Source organism: Lytechinus pictus, chromosome 8 (genome assembly GCF_037042905.1).
Source record: "Lytechinus pictus isolate F3 Inbred chromosome 8, Lp3.0, whole genome shotgun sequence".
Taxonomy (NCBI): domain Eukaryota; kingdom Metazoa; phylum Echinodermata; class Echinoidea; order Temnopleuroida; family Toxopneustidae; genus Lytechinus; species Lytechinus pictus.
Genome location: NC_087252.1, coordinates 32,313,099 through 32,330,728, shown reverse-complemented (window position 1 = coordinate 32,330,728; position 17,630 = coordinate 32,313,099). Strand labels below are relative to the sequence as shown.

General features: G+C 39.1%; 1 protein-coding gene across 1 annotated transcript; it reads right to left on the bottom strand.

Annotated features, from left to right (window-relative positions):
- Nucleotides 1-1,336: 1,336 nt before the first annotated feature.
- LOC129266127 (uncharacterized) lies at nt 1,337-16,900 on the bottom strand. The gene is made up of 11 exons (XM_064103942.1): nt 16,432-16,900; nt 14,132-14,289; nt 12,671-12,743; nt 11,837-12,019; nt 11,161-11,415; nt 9,856-10,153; nt 9,159-9,254; nt 6,631-6,833; nt 5,100-5,197; nt 3,079-3,314; nt 1,337-2,467 (listed from the first exon to the last, which is right to left on the bottom strand). The coding sequence occupies exons 1-11, from the start codon at nt 16,825-16,827 to the stop codon at nt 2,199-2,201; spliced, it is 2,265 nt and encodes a 754-aa protein (XP_063960012.1). The 5' UTR covers nt 16,828-16,900; the 3' UTR covers nt 1,337-2,198.
- Nucleotides 16,901-17,630: the final 730 nt, after the last annotated feature.

The following is a 17,630-nucleotide window of genomic DNA, read 5'->3' as shown; positions in this document are numbered from 1 at the left end:
TCAGGGTAATCTTTGAAGCACTTCAAGAGATGTTGTACTGGGGCCCCGTCTCATAAAGGTTTTGCAATGTTGTAACTTTGCCATATTGCAACTACCATGGAAACCCCGATTGTGATCGACTGCCGAGCCCCGTTACCATCATGGTAGTTACCATTATGGCAAAGTTACAATTGTAAGTCCTTTGTGACATAGGCCCAAGGGGCCCGTTTCATCAAACTTGTTATAATAATAAATTTGCAATAACAGTTAAAAGCTACTGAAATCTTTCAATCTGATTTGCTAATAGTAATCCCAGCCTGAGCCATGGCGTAATTTCCTTCAGCAAGGAATTCATCCTCGTTGTGCTGCACTCAAACCCAGGTGAGATGAATAGGTACCTGGCAGGAATGTATTCCTTGAAATGCCACCGCGCTGTATAAGGCTGCGGGGCTAAAGCCAGGGTAATAATATCCAAGTCCTTTGGAAGCGCATGGGGACGTTATGACATAATGTGATATGCGCTATACAAGAACTGCGTTATTATATTATTATAATTTTGTTATAGAAATTTGCATTTGTTATAACGGGTCTTTATGAAATGGGACCCTGATGTATGAAGCGTGATTCTACAGTCACAACAACAAAACTTACTCCAAACAGAGTGATGGTATTTCAGTGGGAATGAAGAAATAGGCGCAGGCTCATCCAATTAAGCTAATTACTACACATCTGGGGCCCGTTGCATAAAACTTTTTACCTGAGAAAACTCTGGTTATTTTTACTGGAGTTTTTGCCCTGTGATAAAGTCAATGGCAGAAATCAGACTAACCTTAGTTTTCAGTTTTTACCAGAGTTTTGAGAGACGAATTGAAGAGTGCAATGTTAATTTCACGGAGTGGATTCGGTTTCGTCAGTATGGCTGTTGCATGAGAGAGTAACGATGGCAGCAATGTGTTTTGTGAAGTTGATAGAAAGGAAGACGTCTGAGGTGTTAATGTCCATCTGTCTTGCTTTCTATCCCCCTCTGTCTCTCTCTCTCTCTCTTCCACTTGCACTCTCCTTTTTCCTCTCTCCCCTCACTTTCCCACCATTGATATCTTTCTTTCTCTCTCTCTCCATCTGTTTCCCTACCCATCTCTCTCTCTCTCTCCCACTCTCCCTTTTTTCTCTCTCTCTCTCCCCCTCCTCCCACTGTCTCTTTTTGTCTTTATTTCTCTTCTTGTCTGTGTCTCTCTCTTTCTCTCTTCCATTCCTCTTCTTTATTAAATCACATTTCCCAAAGTAGAACAGTCAAAATACACAAAGTACAATACAAGCTACATGTACTTGACTCGCAATGAAACACGCTTGATCAGTATGATTAATTACCATGTATTTTTCAGAAAATTTAGAAAACTGTACAAATGTGCACATGTTTAAAAAAATATATATATACATGAATGAAACTGTTGTTTAAAGAATTTCAAGTTAGGAGCAATGGGGAATCTTCTTAAATTACAGGCGTATCACAGAGTTTGTAACTAATGTGGTAAATTGTTAAAACCACTGTCTTCTGCCCGTTTGGTCGCATCCCATATGGTCTTATCCCATTTAGTCTATAGCCAGTTTGGCAATAGTCTTTTCATCTGATTGCCACTCAGTCTCATCTGTTTCTCAACTGTTTCATCTAATTCCCATTTGGGTTATACCCATTTTGTCTAATATCCATTTGGTCTAACTTCACTGAGTCTGTATGGTTACTTGGTTAGATGAACCATTAGTGACCCAAATTTTCATTTGTAAGTAGTAAACAACAAGAAGTGGAAATTATATTGATCAAGTAATGACAGAATTTATCACTAGACTACGTGGAAATTACTAGTATATCAATTGTATTTGTACACCGAAAGTACATTATAACAAATTGATAGAAGTCTAAATGGGTTAAGCACAAGTGGTATATTAGACTTTCTGAGAAAGGTACCAATGGCTTGCAGACCCAGTAAATATAAATAAGAGTTGGATCTGGCCCATGTGGTACTTAGGTCATCTGAAAAGTAGCCCACATGCTTGTAGATCAAATGAATATAAACCTTCAGTTTACTCCATGTAGTAATAGACCATCTGACAAGTAGAGCAAGTGAAAATAAACCTTGTATTCAGCCCAAGTGGTATTAGACTATTTGAACAGAAGTCCAACTGCTTGGAGACCAGGTAAATATACACCAGTGCGAGTGCCATCACTTCCCTTCATTTCCCGAGAAACTGTCCAGTCTTGCTGATATCGAAGGCTGCAGGCTAACTATGGGAGCCGAGGTAAGCAATGATCTTAGATTATGACTTTCTGACGGTGACGCTACAGGTGTAACAGGCATGGTGGCCGATGACATTGAAGCGCTTGGTGACATCGAGCCAGTCGAAGACATTGACGTTGGGAAGGTCGCTGATGCTGATGACGTTGGTGGCGCGGAGGTAGTTGTGGAAGCTATAGCTGCAGCTTGTTTGTCATCTGGAGATGAGGTAATAAAATATCAAGGGAAAAATCAATACAAAGCGTCGCAATTTGAAAAAATTTTGGCACAGCTTATTATTGAAATGTAGCTCATGAATACAATCTAATTAACCTAATACTCCATGTTTCACAGTAATAACGATAACCAGCATTTAGTAAGCTCTTGGTAGTTCACTATGTAACAGCATTTACAAAACATTAGGCAGCCGATTACATAATTAAAACTAAGTAAAAGAAAAACAAATGACCAATGGGATAAGAGTTTTAACCCTAGTCTAAACTAGAATTTTAAGCCACTCTTCTATGGAATGCTAGGCTTCATAATATTTCTTCCATATTCGTGGCAATCATAATGTACCCCAAAAATTAATCAAAATTCATAATATTTTTCAATTTTCCCACTCTTCCAATTTCGAGACTCAATTTTTTGACAACTTTTTGCAGTAGAATTAAGAATAATTTTTTTAATTGGAGAATGAGTTGACAACTAGCACTCCATATAATAAAAGTGTGGTCTAAGTCAACCCAGGTGTAACTAAACCATGGCTATTACAATACCACCATATGTGTGACCTATAGTTTTACTTTAAGGCCTCAAAAGGACTTACCCATCTTTTTCTTGTATGCGTTACAAAGAGCCTCGTAGCAGACGGTTGGGTCGCTCTCATACCAGTGAGCGATTTTTTCTCTCTCCTCAGGCTTGCATTCCTCAAACCGTAGCCAGCGGTAGGCCATGCACTGGGTCGCTCCGGCTAAGCCCTGGATCAGGTTCTGGATGGTGGGGTGGGAGAAGCCAAAGAATTCTTGGGACCGGTCCCGGGACTCGTTGACAATGTCCTCACCACTGAGAAGAAATGCAGTATAACAATAATAATAAAACAGGATTTGTATAGCACACATATCTACTTTGTTAGGTGCTTAAGCTAGTCTATCGATTCCTGTGCTCACAGCATTTTGAGGAATTACTTCCTGCCCATTTACCTCACCTGTGTTGAGTGCAGTACAATGTGGGTAAATTTCTTGCTGAAGGAAAACACACCATGGCTGGGAATCAAACCCACGTCTCTCAGATTGAAAGACGAGAGTCTTAACCACTAGACCATGACGCCCCTGTCTTTAAACTTTTCATTACATGTAAAGCAACACTAACAAAATTTCAGAGTATTCAGAGGGGAATTTCTTGAAAGCACTTGTCAGGTGTTTTATGCAACAAAATCTATTTTATCCAACATTTCTGTTTCCAACCAATCAAAACCAAGCAAAGTTGTCAGATCTAACAACTAGTCAGATAAGAAGTGTTGATGAAACGCTCTCCTGAGCATAAATAATTGACGATCATCGATTGCCAGGCCCTCACTGTCCTTATGACTGGCTACGATGTCCCCCCCCCCCCAAAAAAAAAGATCAGTTCACAGCCGAAAAGGTTGTGCCCTTTTTGAAAAGTCACTCCAGCCAACAGGCTATTGTAATACATCAGATTTGTTTAAAGTATTTATTGCTTCAAAGTTTTAATTCTGTCACAGCAAAGTGGTGAGCTAGCTTGGTGCAAATGTGTGCAATTAGACCCCTGAACGTTCAAAAGAGCCCTAGAAATTAAGAAAAGAACCCTGGAAATCCCCATTCATTGCAATGTCAAAGCTCATTCAATTTTGCAGATTTAGACAGTAGGATGTGAAAAGTGGCACCTAAAAATTTTATTTTTCCTTGGTGTGTCCATATATACATTATCATGTATTGATAATATTCAATGGGCTTTATAACCCAATCGTTTGAGCAAAAAAGAGAACCCAAGCACCTAGACTGAAAAATAAATTTCAAATTTCCTCAGGCTAAAGTTTTATTATGGACTAAAAAGTTAAGTTCTTTCTACTGGGGAAATCAATTACCGGCAATGATTAAAAATAAAATTGATAATTCAGGGCCAACCCTAAAGGCCCTGTCACAATGTTCCATGCAAGCCTTGCGTGTGACTTGCATGTAACTTTTTTGGGGCTACCCGCAGGTTGCCCGAATTGACCGTATCTCGCACGCAGTTGCCCGCAAGAGCTCACGCAAGTCCGATTTACATGCATAAAAGTTTTTAACATGCTCTGAAGTTTGTTGCAGGTAAGTGGCGGGCGATCACTCGCAACTCACCAGACATGGCTATAAACTTTCAATGGCTAAATCCGAGGTCACCCAACGCCACGGTCTACTCTTTATCCAGGGCTCCACACTAACCCCTTTTTTTCTACTGGTCCAACCTGTTCATGTTGGACCAGTAGATACCCAGTTTTTCAATTTTTTACTGGTCCGAACCTGAAATTTACTGGTCCCAAAAATAAAAAAATAATAATAAAAAATACTTGAGTTTATTTTGCTGTCTTGTATTGCTTTTATTGCCCCAAGAAAAAAAAAACATACAGTACACACACAACATAAGAGCCATTTCTCAATTTTGGAAAGCCATTTATTATGTTTTGTATCAGTTTTTTTTTTTACTGGTCATGTCGGACCAGTAAATCTGGCTATTTCTGAAAAGTTACCAACCCAACTGGCAACAGCAATTTCTACTGGTCTGGGACCGTTGAACCGGTGCCAGTGTCGCGCGCTGCTTTAACATTGTTTTTAATGTAATATCCATACTCACAAAGCTTTATTGATGGCCTGAAGCAGTTTTCGATGGCACTTTGTAGCTGTGTTCGCACTCAGGATGGTAGGTGGTGTTTGGTCATCACAAATCTCAAACTGCAATGTCATAGAAATAGAATTGATTAGAAATAAAAATACAACCTAGCCAGGCCAGTCTTTTGGGGGAGTTAGCTGGCCGGAAGGGGGGGGGGGGCGTTGAATTGACAGTGGCACGACATTTTCTCCTGCGACAATTGATCCGAGCTTAATTTCGTCAAGTGTTGCAATAGGGTGTTATGTTAGGTTTAGGGTAGGGTATAGTGTTAAACCCAGGGTTGAAGTTGGTCATTCAATTTCTGCGTGGAATTTAGGGCAGAGCAGTTGTCACCGGAGCAAATGTCATGGAACCAAATCAACCCCCCTTCAGATTTTAGCAGCCAATTGCATGAGCTCCATGAAAATTGACATAATAGCAGAGCTGCCAAGTTGTATTTTGCATTTTCAGTATTCTTATCCCCCCAAAATCAGTATTTTTACCGTGTGAGATAAATATTTTGTATTTTTCCCCAAAAAAGTGTATTTCATAATAAAATGCTTGGTGCACTCGCCCATCACGGCGCTCAAGCTGCATGCAAGCTAAAATGCGCACTGCTCTTCCAGATGAAAAAAAAAAACATTGAAACTTGTGTATATCTCACCCTGGTTTTTACAAAATGATTGAAAAAAAAAACAAGTTACCTGAAATAACATTGATCTAATAACCATATTTGTGTACATTTTATGAAATAGAGACATATAGAGAAGATTTTTCTCAATAAATTACGATTTTGTAAAAAAAATTAAAAAAACGTACTGCCGTATTTTGGTTGCAAAAACGTACTAAATACGGCTAAAACGTACTGGTTGGCAGGTCTGTAATAGTAGTGTGTAATGTAATCTGTATGGTTAATTCTAACTGGAGCACATCAATGTAGAATTGTTGATACAAGAAGCAGACCAGCGATCAATTGCAAAGAGGAACCAAATCGTTAGGGGGGGACTTTAAACAAGCTGAGAAGAACAAAAGATTTCCCCTTAACATTTGACATAAGTTACAATAATAATGATTCAATTACATTCATTTAATTCACTCGATAAAAATAACATACATGCAGATAAAACTGATATCATTTGGCAAAAAGGAATGACAATATTTACAAAGTAAAGAAAATGACAATAAAATCATGTTAAAAGAACCCCCAGATTTGAGAGTGGACTGGTATTGAAGACAACAATAACAATAGGAATAATAATTTGATAATGATAATAATAACAATAATAATAAAAATAGTATGACAATACAAGGTAACACAAATAGACAATAAAATCAAGTAACAAAAACAGGATTCGAGAGAGGACTGAACAACAGCAATAACAATTTAATAATGATAATAATAATAGTATTAATAAATAATAACTTCAGTCAGAAATTCATAATTGGTTTGGGGACCTCAAATTGACATGCAATTGATCGCAAGTTTCTTGCAACACTCCACATGTTGACGACGTACCTTGGCTTCCCCTCCATTGTCAATAATCTTGCAGGTGTAAACGCACTTCTTCTTTGGGTCATCCATGTTGCCATAGATACGGGTGCTATGGAAACCAGCAGGGTAGATGAATCGGTCCGAGTGGAAGGTGACTTTGTCTGGGATGACCTTCCCCAGGGAGTGGACGGTCAGGCTTCCCTGGGCGATGGGGAAGATTGGCTGACCTGTAATGGACATTAGAGAAGGGGCCTGTTTCGTAAAAACTTGTTATGATAACAAATCAATTTGAAATAAACATAATAATTTAGCCAATTCTTATAAAGCGCTTTTCCCAGAATGGCTCAAAGCGCGTTACAGCATATTATTACCCCGGTCATTGGATTCATTTCAATCCCGCACGAAAAGTGCACAATTTCCACTCCCTGAGGAGCATTCATCGCAGCCTCATTATGGCGCTTGCAAAGTCAAACAATATCTTTCGCATCCTACCGGGTACCCATTTAGCACCTGGGTCGAGAGTGGCAAAGTGTGGATTAACGCCTTGCCATTATTAAAGGTATTAAAATCTTTCAATTTGATTGGTCAATAGTGAATGTGCTTATGACAAGTCCACCTTAGAAAAATGTTGGTTTGAATCAATAGAGAAAAATCAGGCAAGAACAATGCTGAAAATTTCATCAAAATCGGATGTAGAGAGTTATGACATTTTAAAAATTTACCTATTTTACACAAAATAGTTACAATGTATATGCACAATTTACACATGCAAATGAGAGAATCGATGATGTCACTCACTCACTATTTCTTTTGTTTTTTATTGGATGAATTATACAATATTTCAATTTTTACAGATTTGACAATAAGGACCAACTTGACTGATCCATAAAATGTTAAACAATGGTAATTCCACATAAAACTTAGTTTCACAGGACAATGGGGAGAAAATTAGAATATTTCATATTTCATATAATAAAATACAAAGGAAATAGTGAGTGAGTGAGTGATGTCATCAGTTCCCTCATTTGCATACCGACCGGGATGTACATATAACTATCGTGTGAAATTAAGCAAAACTTAAAAATGTCATAACTTTCTTATTTTACATCCGATTTTGATGAAATTTTCAGTGTTGTGCCTCTTTGATTTTTCTCTTTTTATTCAAATTGAATTTTTGTTAGGGTGGACTTGTCCTTTAACAGGACCCACATGTTCATAATGCTCTGATTAGATGTGAAGTCTATCCTAACAACAATTGAATTTATATAAGAAGACAAAATTAAAAGCATAACACTGAAAATTGAATCAAAATTGGATGTAAAATAGGATAGTTATAGCATTTTATCCTTAAAATGGACGGGGGGCAATATTTTCAATGACTATATCGCTGTGAAATATTCTATGATCAAGCTGTTTATTGTCTTTACACTTAATACAGTCTCGCGAAAGGGATGTACTTTCTTACAGACACCTATCGGCATCAATGTGAAGGGATATTTAATATTGTGGAGAACTGGACCGATTGATCTGGACCGGTATTCAATTGAAAGTATGGATTTTGTAAGCATTTTACTTGGCACAGCAAAATGCTTACAATCTTATTCAGATCACATCTGAGTATTTTGCTTTAATGAGCCAACTATAAGCAAAATGCTTATTAATTACCATTGTGACATCGTAGGGCTTAAGCCAAATAATGCTTAATTGATGTATCCACCTGTGCGCATGTACGTTTTTAAACTTAAGCCAGGTAGGTGGCTGACTTAGCCAAAAAAAAAATAATAATATAGGTATATTTATCCAGGGAAGCCACTTTGTGGAAGTGCCGTGGTGTAGCGGTTCTGACTCTCGCCTTGTAATCAGAGGGTCGTATGTTCGAATCCCACCATGGCCTAGCGTCCTTTGGCAAGGCGTCAATCCACAATTTGCCACTCTCCACCCAGGTGTTAAATGGGTACCCAGTAGGATGCGAAAGCCTATGTAGTATGCCTAGCAATTGAGTCTTGGAACTCTTGTTGGAATGCTCCCCAGGGAGTGGAGAAGGTGCATAAATTGTATGCGAGCATGCAAGGATCCGATGACCGGGGTAATAATATACCTGTAAAGCGCTTAGAGACGTCATTTCGATATGTTAAGCGCTATATAAATGCGGAATATTATTATTCAGTTCTGAAAACTGTTCTCCCAGCAGGCCCTGCTATTATTACCCCGGCTTTAGCTGGGCTGCCTAGGTGCTCAAGCATTCAAGGAATTTCTTCCTGCCAGGTACCCTTTCACCTCACCTGGGTTGAGTGCAGCACAATGTGGATAAATTTCCTGCTGAAGGAAAAAACACCATGGCTGGGATTCGAACCCACTGCCCTCTGTTTCAAAGTCAGAAGACTAAACCACTGGGCCACAACGCTCCATCGTGCAACTGAATACCAAAGATGGTTTAGTATTTTACTGTAGCAAAATACTTAGTAAAATACTTAAAATTCTGACTCAAGTATCAAATTGAATACTGGCGCAGGTGACGACTGTAAAAAGGTATATATTTTGAAGAAACCTACCTTCTTCATTCATAGGTATGGGCAAGATGTGTCTTTTCAGGCTGCTACTTGGCTTTTTCTTCTTGAGTTGATTTGCTTCTAATTTCTTATCGCCATCTGCAGATAAAATGAACAATAAGAAATTGACTTTATTCACTCTCCCGCTTCTAATCAATTTGTTCTGCTTTAGGATGGTTTGTTCTATGTCTTGCACTGATTATCTCTTTGTTCCATCTTCTTTTCCTTTGTCTTCCTATTCTTCCTTTCCTTCTTTCTCTTTTATTCTCCATTGCATTACTCTTTCTTTCCTCCTCCTTCTCTTCCTCCCCCTCCTCTTTCGTTATTCTCCTCCTCCTCCTTTCATCTTCTTCCCTCTTCCTCATGTCCCTCTTCCTCCTTCTTTCTCTTCTCCTCCTTCTCAAGCTCCTCCTCTTTCCTCCCCCTCCTCTTCTTTCCTCTCCTTCTCCTTCTTCTCTTCCTCCCCCTCCTCCCCCCTCCTCTTTCTTTATTATCCTCCTCCTCCCCCTCCTTCTTCCTCTTCTTCTCCTCCTCCTCCTCCTACTTCTCCTCCTCCTCCTCCTCCTCCTACTTCTCCTTATCCCCCTCCTCCTCTTCTTCTTTCTTCCTCCTCTCCTTCTACTCCTTCTTCATTTCTCTTCCTCTTCTCCCTCAATCATTCATGAGCATTTTTTTGTCAATAAATGCAATGTATACATACCTTTAGATCCTTTCTTGTTCTTCTTGTGCTTATGCCTGTTCTTGTCCTTCTTTCTCTCCCTATCCTTATCTTTCCTTGCTACCTTCTCTGTCTTCTCTTTCCTATTTGTCTTTTCTGCCTCCTTCTCCTTTGTGTTCGTCTCCTTCTTGACAGCTGGCTGCTGGTCATTGTCCAGGAGGGGTTTCCCGGTCAAGGCTTGGTAGTGGAGAAGTCGCAGAAGGAGGAACCGCCGTTCCGCTCTCGCTCTCGGCAGCTTGGCTTCGGTTCGCGCCACTTCATCACAGAGGGCAGCATTCTCCTGTTCATGATAGTGCAAAGCAAACTAGCCCAGTCTGGTAGAGCAAGTCTTACAGAGAGTTATGACTGATTAATGTCAATCACAACTTCAAAGTTGAAGAGATGAATTTGAGATCAACCTCATGTGGTGTTTGATCTTGATCAATCAATATTTGTATGACAATTGGCCCATTCCAGAAAAAGTCACTACGAAACGCAACCCAGAAAGCGAAATGCAACTTGCTTACTAACTAACGAAACATGCGTATTGGAAACTTATGCCTGATTTCTTGAGTTGCGTGTAAACGCAACTCTTTGTGAAAACTGGCATCGCTGAAAAGTACTTCTCACAATTAATCTAAAGTCAGATGGGAGTCAGTTTTCATGGTGAGTGGATTATTATTTGTTGTACAACACCTACTTAGCTTGTTGTACACAAGCAAATGGGAGGCTGAATACATTTGTACCGTTGCACACATACCGTCCATATATGTACCCTTTCACGGGTCAGGAAATAGTGACCTCACTGTCAAAATATGATTCAACGCATTGGATGCGCTTAGTTATGCAGGTGCAATGCGCGTAGGGCTTACTGGCTGAATGCGCATTGCTGCTTCAGATCAGATGCGCGTTTGAGGCATTTTCCTTTCGCTTTTAAAATTTTCTTTCTTAAATTTATAGATTATTAACGTAGGAAAAAATATTGACAATCGTTCGTATTTTTGCTAACTTCCGAGGCGTTGTACAACACAAATATTTGCTATTTGTATACTGACACAATACTTTGTGAAAAGCATGGACAAGCCTGTAACAGAGACCTCTATGGGGTCGAGCAAACTCTAAGGAGAAAAAGAAGAGTTTGGAGAGCAAAAAAGGTGATAAAAAGAATGAAAAACTGACAGGGATTAAAAAATAAATAAAATAAAGAATGAAAATGGTGACAAGAACTAAGAGAAGAAAAAAAGGCATGTAGATGAAAGAAGAGAAGAGAATGAGACAGATGAAATAGACAAAAACTGTTCAACTTACAAAGACCATGGCCTTGATAAGACGTCTTAGGTTCTGGCTCTTCCTCTTGAATTTGGCGTTCCTCTCGGCTTGCGCTGCAGCAGTCGGACTAGTCACTGTTGTTGGTTCAGTTGTGGCTGTTGGTGATATTGTTGGCGCTGTTGTAGTGGTTGTGACCGTGGTTGCGACGGTCGTTTTCAGGGAGGTTGCCTTTGGGGTCGCTTGCTTGGGGGCTCTTTTGTTGGTTTTCCTGGCAGCCTTTTTCTCCTCAGGTGTCTAGGTAAGATCAAATGATATCAGGGGGCGTTTTCATAGGTTACACACAACTTAACATGACAGCAAGCACAACTTTACACACGACTTTAAAGATAAGTGCCAGTTGTGTTAACAATTTCAAACTGAGTTAGAACAATATAAAATTAATATCCAGTTGCCTGTTTACATAAAGAAACAATACAGATATTCTAAAGGGTTATGGAAGGAATTGTGTAATTGCTGAGAAATTAACAAAATAAGTGTGGGATTTATATTATGTCAAATGTTGGGTATTTTCCAAGCAATCCTCACATATCAACATACATGTAGACAATGGAAAGGGGAACGTAGGAAAGCTGCAATGGAAAGACACACGGCACCCTTATGGTGGGATCTCTGCTAAAAGAAGCAGCACAAACGTATTTTCAAACTTAAAACCCACCATAAGCCTGAAGACTCCAAGAAGTTCATCCAACTTAACAAATCGTTTGCTGCCTTTCTGTGCGTCCCTGTACATGAGGGTCTCTAGACTGGACCTTGCATTAGGACCAACCAGTCCCTGTTCTACGATCCTTTGCTTAATGTCTTTGAGATGAAGGGGCTGTTGGGCTTCCTCCAAAATAATCTGAAAAGTAAGCAGAATAAGCTTGATAATATTTTTAAAGACTGTTTTAGTTTTCTGAATGTTGTGTATTCACAGCTGCGAAAATTAATACAATGCCAATAAAGACATGGCATTACATACCCTACAAGTTGACCTCAATGCCCCTGTCATAAGCCTTGAATATATTTATACCCTTTTTTATCTCTTCTTTTCCAATTTTTGTTGTAAAATATAGAAATGTGCCCTCTAAATTTGTGACCTTGCCTGGCCTACATTCTAGGATTAGGATATTATCAGGATTTCTGAACGAAAAACTGCCACTGGATTTGTTGTAAAAAGAAAACAAGTAACGCAAGACCAGAGTGTACAGGCGGTGACTGTTTTGTAGTCACTGTGCCTAGTCTTTGGCATCAGACATATTTCTGAAATTTCACATAATAGCATCAGGGTTGGAAAGCTAATAAAAGAGCTGCAGCCTCCGCCTGAATTATAGACTAGGCCTTGCCCAATAAATATAAAAATCGAAGGCATGGATAAAGAGTAGCAAAGATAATTACAATGCATCGCTTGTTTTTAATGATAGATACTGTCTATTGTCATTCATTCACTGAACCATTCTTGGTTATGTCATTCTAATACCTAAAATGATGGGAGTATAAATAACTTAGTTACCTCTGCAGCATCCAGCCAAGACATCTTGTCAATAGTGGGAACCCTTTGGCCAGTCCCCTGGTCATCGTAGGGCCTACATGTATGGTCAAAGGATGAGAGAAAAGAAAGGTGTGTTGGAAATTCTTATCAGAAGATACTGTCCGTTTTCATTTTCAAACACTCTAACTTTTGTTTTAATAATAATAACAGTATATTTACGCAGGCAAGCCACTTCAGTTCTAAAGTTCTCCGAGCAGGCCCTGCTATTACTATTACCCCGGCTTTAGCTCGGCTATCTATAGGCGCTCAAGCATTCAAGGAATTTTTCCTACCGGGTACCCATTCACCTCACCGGGGTTGAGTGCAGCACAATGTGGGTAAAGTTCTTGCTGAAGGAAAACACGCCATGGCTAGGAATCAAACGTCCCTCAGATTGAAAGACGAATGTCATAACCACTAGATCACGACGCCCCAACCTAACAATTTAAATTCTTTGTGGTCTAGTGGTTACAACTCTCATCTTCAATCAGAAGGACGTGGGTTCGAATCCTAGCCATGGCGTGTTTCCTTCAGCAAGAAGTTAACCCGCATTGTGCTGCACTCAACCAAGGTGAGGTGAAGGGAAACCCAGCAGTAATAATTCCTTGAAAGCACCAAGCTCCATTAGCAACTGGAGCTGCAGGCAGGGTAATATATAGTTTGCCATTGAATAGGCAACTAGATAATCAGTGCCTCACAAAAAAGGAAACCCATTTTCAGGGATAGATTTCACAATTATCATATACGTATCTCATCTTTAATTTGAGATCAGCAGCGTAGCAAATCATTCACACATGGCAGATTACAAACGAAAGATATCAAGGCCTATCACAAACGATTTGGGCAGAAACCCACGTGTCATCTGAATCCACTGCCATTTCAGGGATCAGAGAGAGAAACTTGACAAAGAATGCAAAAGAAATGCTAATGAGCCAATCATTGAATAAGCACCGTTGTCGTATGACGAACCAATCTTGTCCAATTTTTCTGTGCAACCTGATTTTTACATTTTCAAACTCGTCTTGCTCATTAATGTGTGAAGTGTTCATCACATATTAGGTATTCAAATGTAGAGGAATAATAGAACTGCATGACGATGTAAATGAAACTTCATAATTAATTTGCCTTTGAAGAAAAAAAGATGTGAAAATCCTAGTTTCCTTTTTTTCTGGGACGCACTGTACATATATCATAATTACTTACCCAGGAAAGAAGACTTGTTGTGGATGCACAGTTGTCATATGACGAACCAAACTTCTCAAATTTTTTCTCGACTTGCTCATTAATGCGTGAAGTGTTTGTCACATATTAGGCATCAAAACGTAGAGGAATGATGATGATGTAAATGAAACATCATAATCAATTTGCCTTTGAAGGAAAAAGACGTGAGAATCCTAGTTTCCTTTTTCTGGGACGCACTGTACATATAACATAATTACTTACCCGGGAAAGAAGACTTGTTGTGGATGCATGGTTGCTTGCTGAGGGAAGGGGAATCCTGGGGAGTGTTGTAGCCTGGCCTGAAGAAGGCTGGTAGGAGACTCCAGGGGTGGCATGACGGCTTGGTAGGGGTAGCCAGGAAATGCACCCATCGGGGAAAGCTGCCAAGGAAGTGAAAAATTATAGCATATAATGTCAACAGTCAGAATTTCGCAGAAGATGTTAGCGGTACACCATGTGGTGAGTCCGAGATGGACTAGAAAAAGGATAGAAGTGCATGTAGAGGTGAAATGTAGAGGCGAGAAAGTGGAAGGTTGGGAGGTAGAGTATTCTTTCAGAAGTGCATAGACCTGTTTCATGAATACTTACACTGATGGTAGCTTTGCCATTATAATATCATATTATTAACAGGGCTTTTTTTTAAATAGCAGTCAAATCTACTTTGCATGTTTTATGAAACAGGGCCCCTTTGATTTATGAGGGCTTAACTAGAATACTAGATCATACAATTGTAAGTCATTTACAAATATTATTGAAAGATTTTCTGCAGGGAATATTTTTGCTTTACAAATTTGAATAGCATTTTTTCGGTCATAAGAGAAAAGCTCTCAACTATAAAGTAATGTAGTCATATGTAAAAATTGCTATACAAAAGACTTTATGCATAGCAGTCTTTCAAAAATGTGGAGCAAATTGCGATGCGATACCAGAAAAATTATTCCCTGTTCTGTCACAACGTTTTCTATCCATCCTGATGCATGCTGACTAGCCTTATCATTTAATCCTTTGAGGATTTGAGCATTTTATATCACTGCACATGCAAACTCTCCACTTTCATCATCATTTAATTTAAAAGCTTCAGAAACATACGGGTGCACTGTTATATTTTGACCTAGATAAGGGTGGTTAGGGCACTTGGTCCAATTTCATTCTCCTCTTTTACAATGAGTAGAATTTTAAAAGAAGAAAAATCAGCATTCAACCTACCGGAACGTCAAACCCTCCACATTTTTTAAAGACTGCATTGGGTGATTTCAAGTCCGGTGATGGCCTTGGTGTTGATGTTGGTGTTAAAATTTTGATTGCTCCCCCTAGCTCCAAAACTTATTCAGAGTTTGTAAAACTGATCCAGATCACATTATTGACATCTCAACAAATCAAATAGTGACATTTCGGGACCATCTTCATTTTATGTTTGGTGTTATAATTGTGTAAAAGTTTATCTTATACCAACACCAAAAGATCAACACTGAACTTGAAGTCACCCCTTGTGTAGCAGATTTATTATTTATACAGAGTACCGTACTGTATAGAACTTAATTGAGAGCTTTTCTCTTATAACCAAAATAGCCAATAAAACTTAGTAAGCAAGCTTGAAAAGAACTTGCTGATAAATGGTCAAATTTTGCAAGTAAAGAAATAAAAGAATCAATGAAACTAGCACTGTAACTAGTGTAAGTGCAAACTCTTGTGTTATTACAAATGGTTTAACAGGGTACTCTAGGTTAAATATGACTTTAACAGAAAGAGTAAAGTCAGATAAACAGAACAGTGAAAATTTCAATCAAAATCGGATAGGGAATCTGTTTTGCATCATTTTTGGTGAAACACTTCTACATGTATGCATGTCTTCATGAATATCCAACAAGGTCTAGATTTATTCAAATTTTGTCCACAAGTAAAAAAAAAAAATGAAATGTGAAAATATCATTTTCATGTAACATAAGAAAAGGAAAAGTGGGGATATGACATCATCATCAGCCCATCTGCTAAATATTCATGACATCGTGCATATCACTGTTTTTATTACAAAATATTTTTCTTTTACGTTCAATTTAATAGATTTAATAGAAAAATACAACTGTATTTCTGCACTTATGTCTGCTAAACTGTAAATCTGGTAACTTAAGTTGTCATCAGATTTTGAAGAATTGACAACAAAATTCCTTATCAAAATAAAAGTAGACGCCTAGCCCTAGACGGTGAATTTATAAAGTAGACGGTGAAAAGGGGTAATATTTCATGAGGAATCTGCTTATCACATTTTTATTTGCCGCCAAGATAATCCTTTTGCAGCAAATGTAAACAAAGGAAATTGGACTCCAAAACTGGACTGTCTCTGAAATTGGATACCCAAATTCTTTACAAAAGTCTCTGTCTCTGAGTCTGATATTGGAGATAATCTCCCACATTGCCATTGCCTTGGAGACAGTCTCCAATATTGGCCGTGCGCCTCTACTGACATAGATAGTCAACTCAATAGTCTAATTAAATTGACCAAGTTTTCTCAGTAAAGAATTTACCAGAGGTTGTCCATCAGGCGTTCGTGGACCAGCCGGCAAACCATGCATCCCGACCGGAGACATCAGGGGCAAAGGAATACCACCACCTCCCACCGCCGCCGCTGCTGCTGCTGCTGCAGCCGCCGAAGGAGGAGCTGACGTATTCGGTGACACCATACTCCCAGCAAAACTCATGCGTGGAGTTCCGGCGGCGCTCATCATCGGGGACATGCTGTACGCACTGACAAGAACCGTACTCGCTGCGACATTTTGAGCCGCATTTCCTTGGGTCGACGCTGACTGCTGAGCCTGGATGGATTGTCCTAGAAATGACGGCACAAGTTGGCTAAGATCATGATTAGTTGTTATTATCTGATGGTCCAAGTTGGATGATATTGATACCGGCTGTTGTTGCATTTTCTCTGCAATTTTGGGTGTAATTCTGCGAGAAAAAAGTTCCCCACCACACAACAAAAGGAATATGGTATGCCGCTGGACGGCCGCTATTAAATTTAGTTGTTATGAAACGCGTGAGGTGGGGTGAAGATAGTGAGAGAAAATGTTAAAGTAACATGATATTTAAAAATGATGGAAGCAAAAGGGCACTGCATGGCGTACGTACAAAAAAAATAAAAACTTCACCCCCAAGAAAAAAAAGAGGAAAGGGATAAGGGTGAAATATGATATTCTTTTCTGAATTTTATAACAAAATCTATCACAAACTTGTATTTTTGTAATAAAAATGTCGAAATTTTTGTCCGCTCGCTTCGCCCACTCTCCCCAAAGGTAGGGGGACCAGGGGCTGGAAAATCGACAAAAATGAATTTGACAAGCAAAAAAAGGGGGTTATGAAAGTAAGGTCATCTCGTCCAAAATACATGTTTTATTTCGATTTTGAATGATGTATTTCTGTCCATCATACAGTCATAAAAGACCAAAAATAGTAGGGGGCATTTGATATTGTGTCCCCCCCCCCTCCCCCACTATTTGGGTAGGGGGATGCGTCCCCCTGTCCACCCTTTGTTGATTGTTTGCTTGCTTGTCGTTTTTTTTTTCTGAACAAAAGTGGACCCAATTTGGAAAATCCGATCGCTGGACTCACATTGTAAAAATCACTGAAATTGAAACTGACTATAAAAGAAAACTACGAAGACCCCACCAAAAAACAAAACAAAAAAAGTTCCACGATCAAGAAAAGGGGGGATAACAGAAAGAGGAGA

Bases quoted from the DNA above. Each gene is read 5' to 3' on its own strand.
- LOC129266127 (XM_064103942.1), bottom strand. From the start codon at position 16,827: ATGCAACAACAGCCGGTATCAATATCATCCAACTTGGACCATCAGATA. The intron at 12,744-14,131 runs GTAAGTAATTAT...CCATACATGTAG, and splicing joins CAACAAGTCTTCTTTCCCGG to GCCCTACGATGACCAGGGGA. The intron at 11,416-11,836 runs GTGGGTTTTAAG...GATCTTACCTAG, and splicing joins TTGGAGTCTTCAGGCTTATG to ACACCTGAGGAGAAAAAGGC.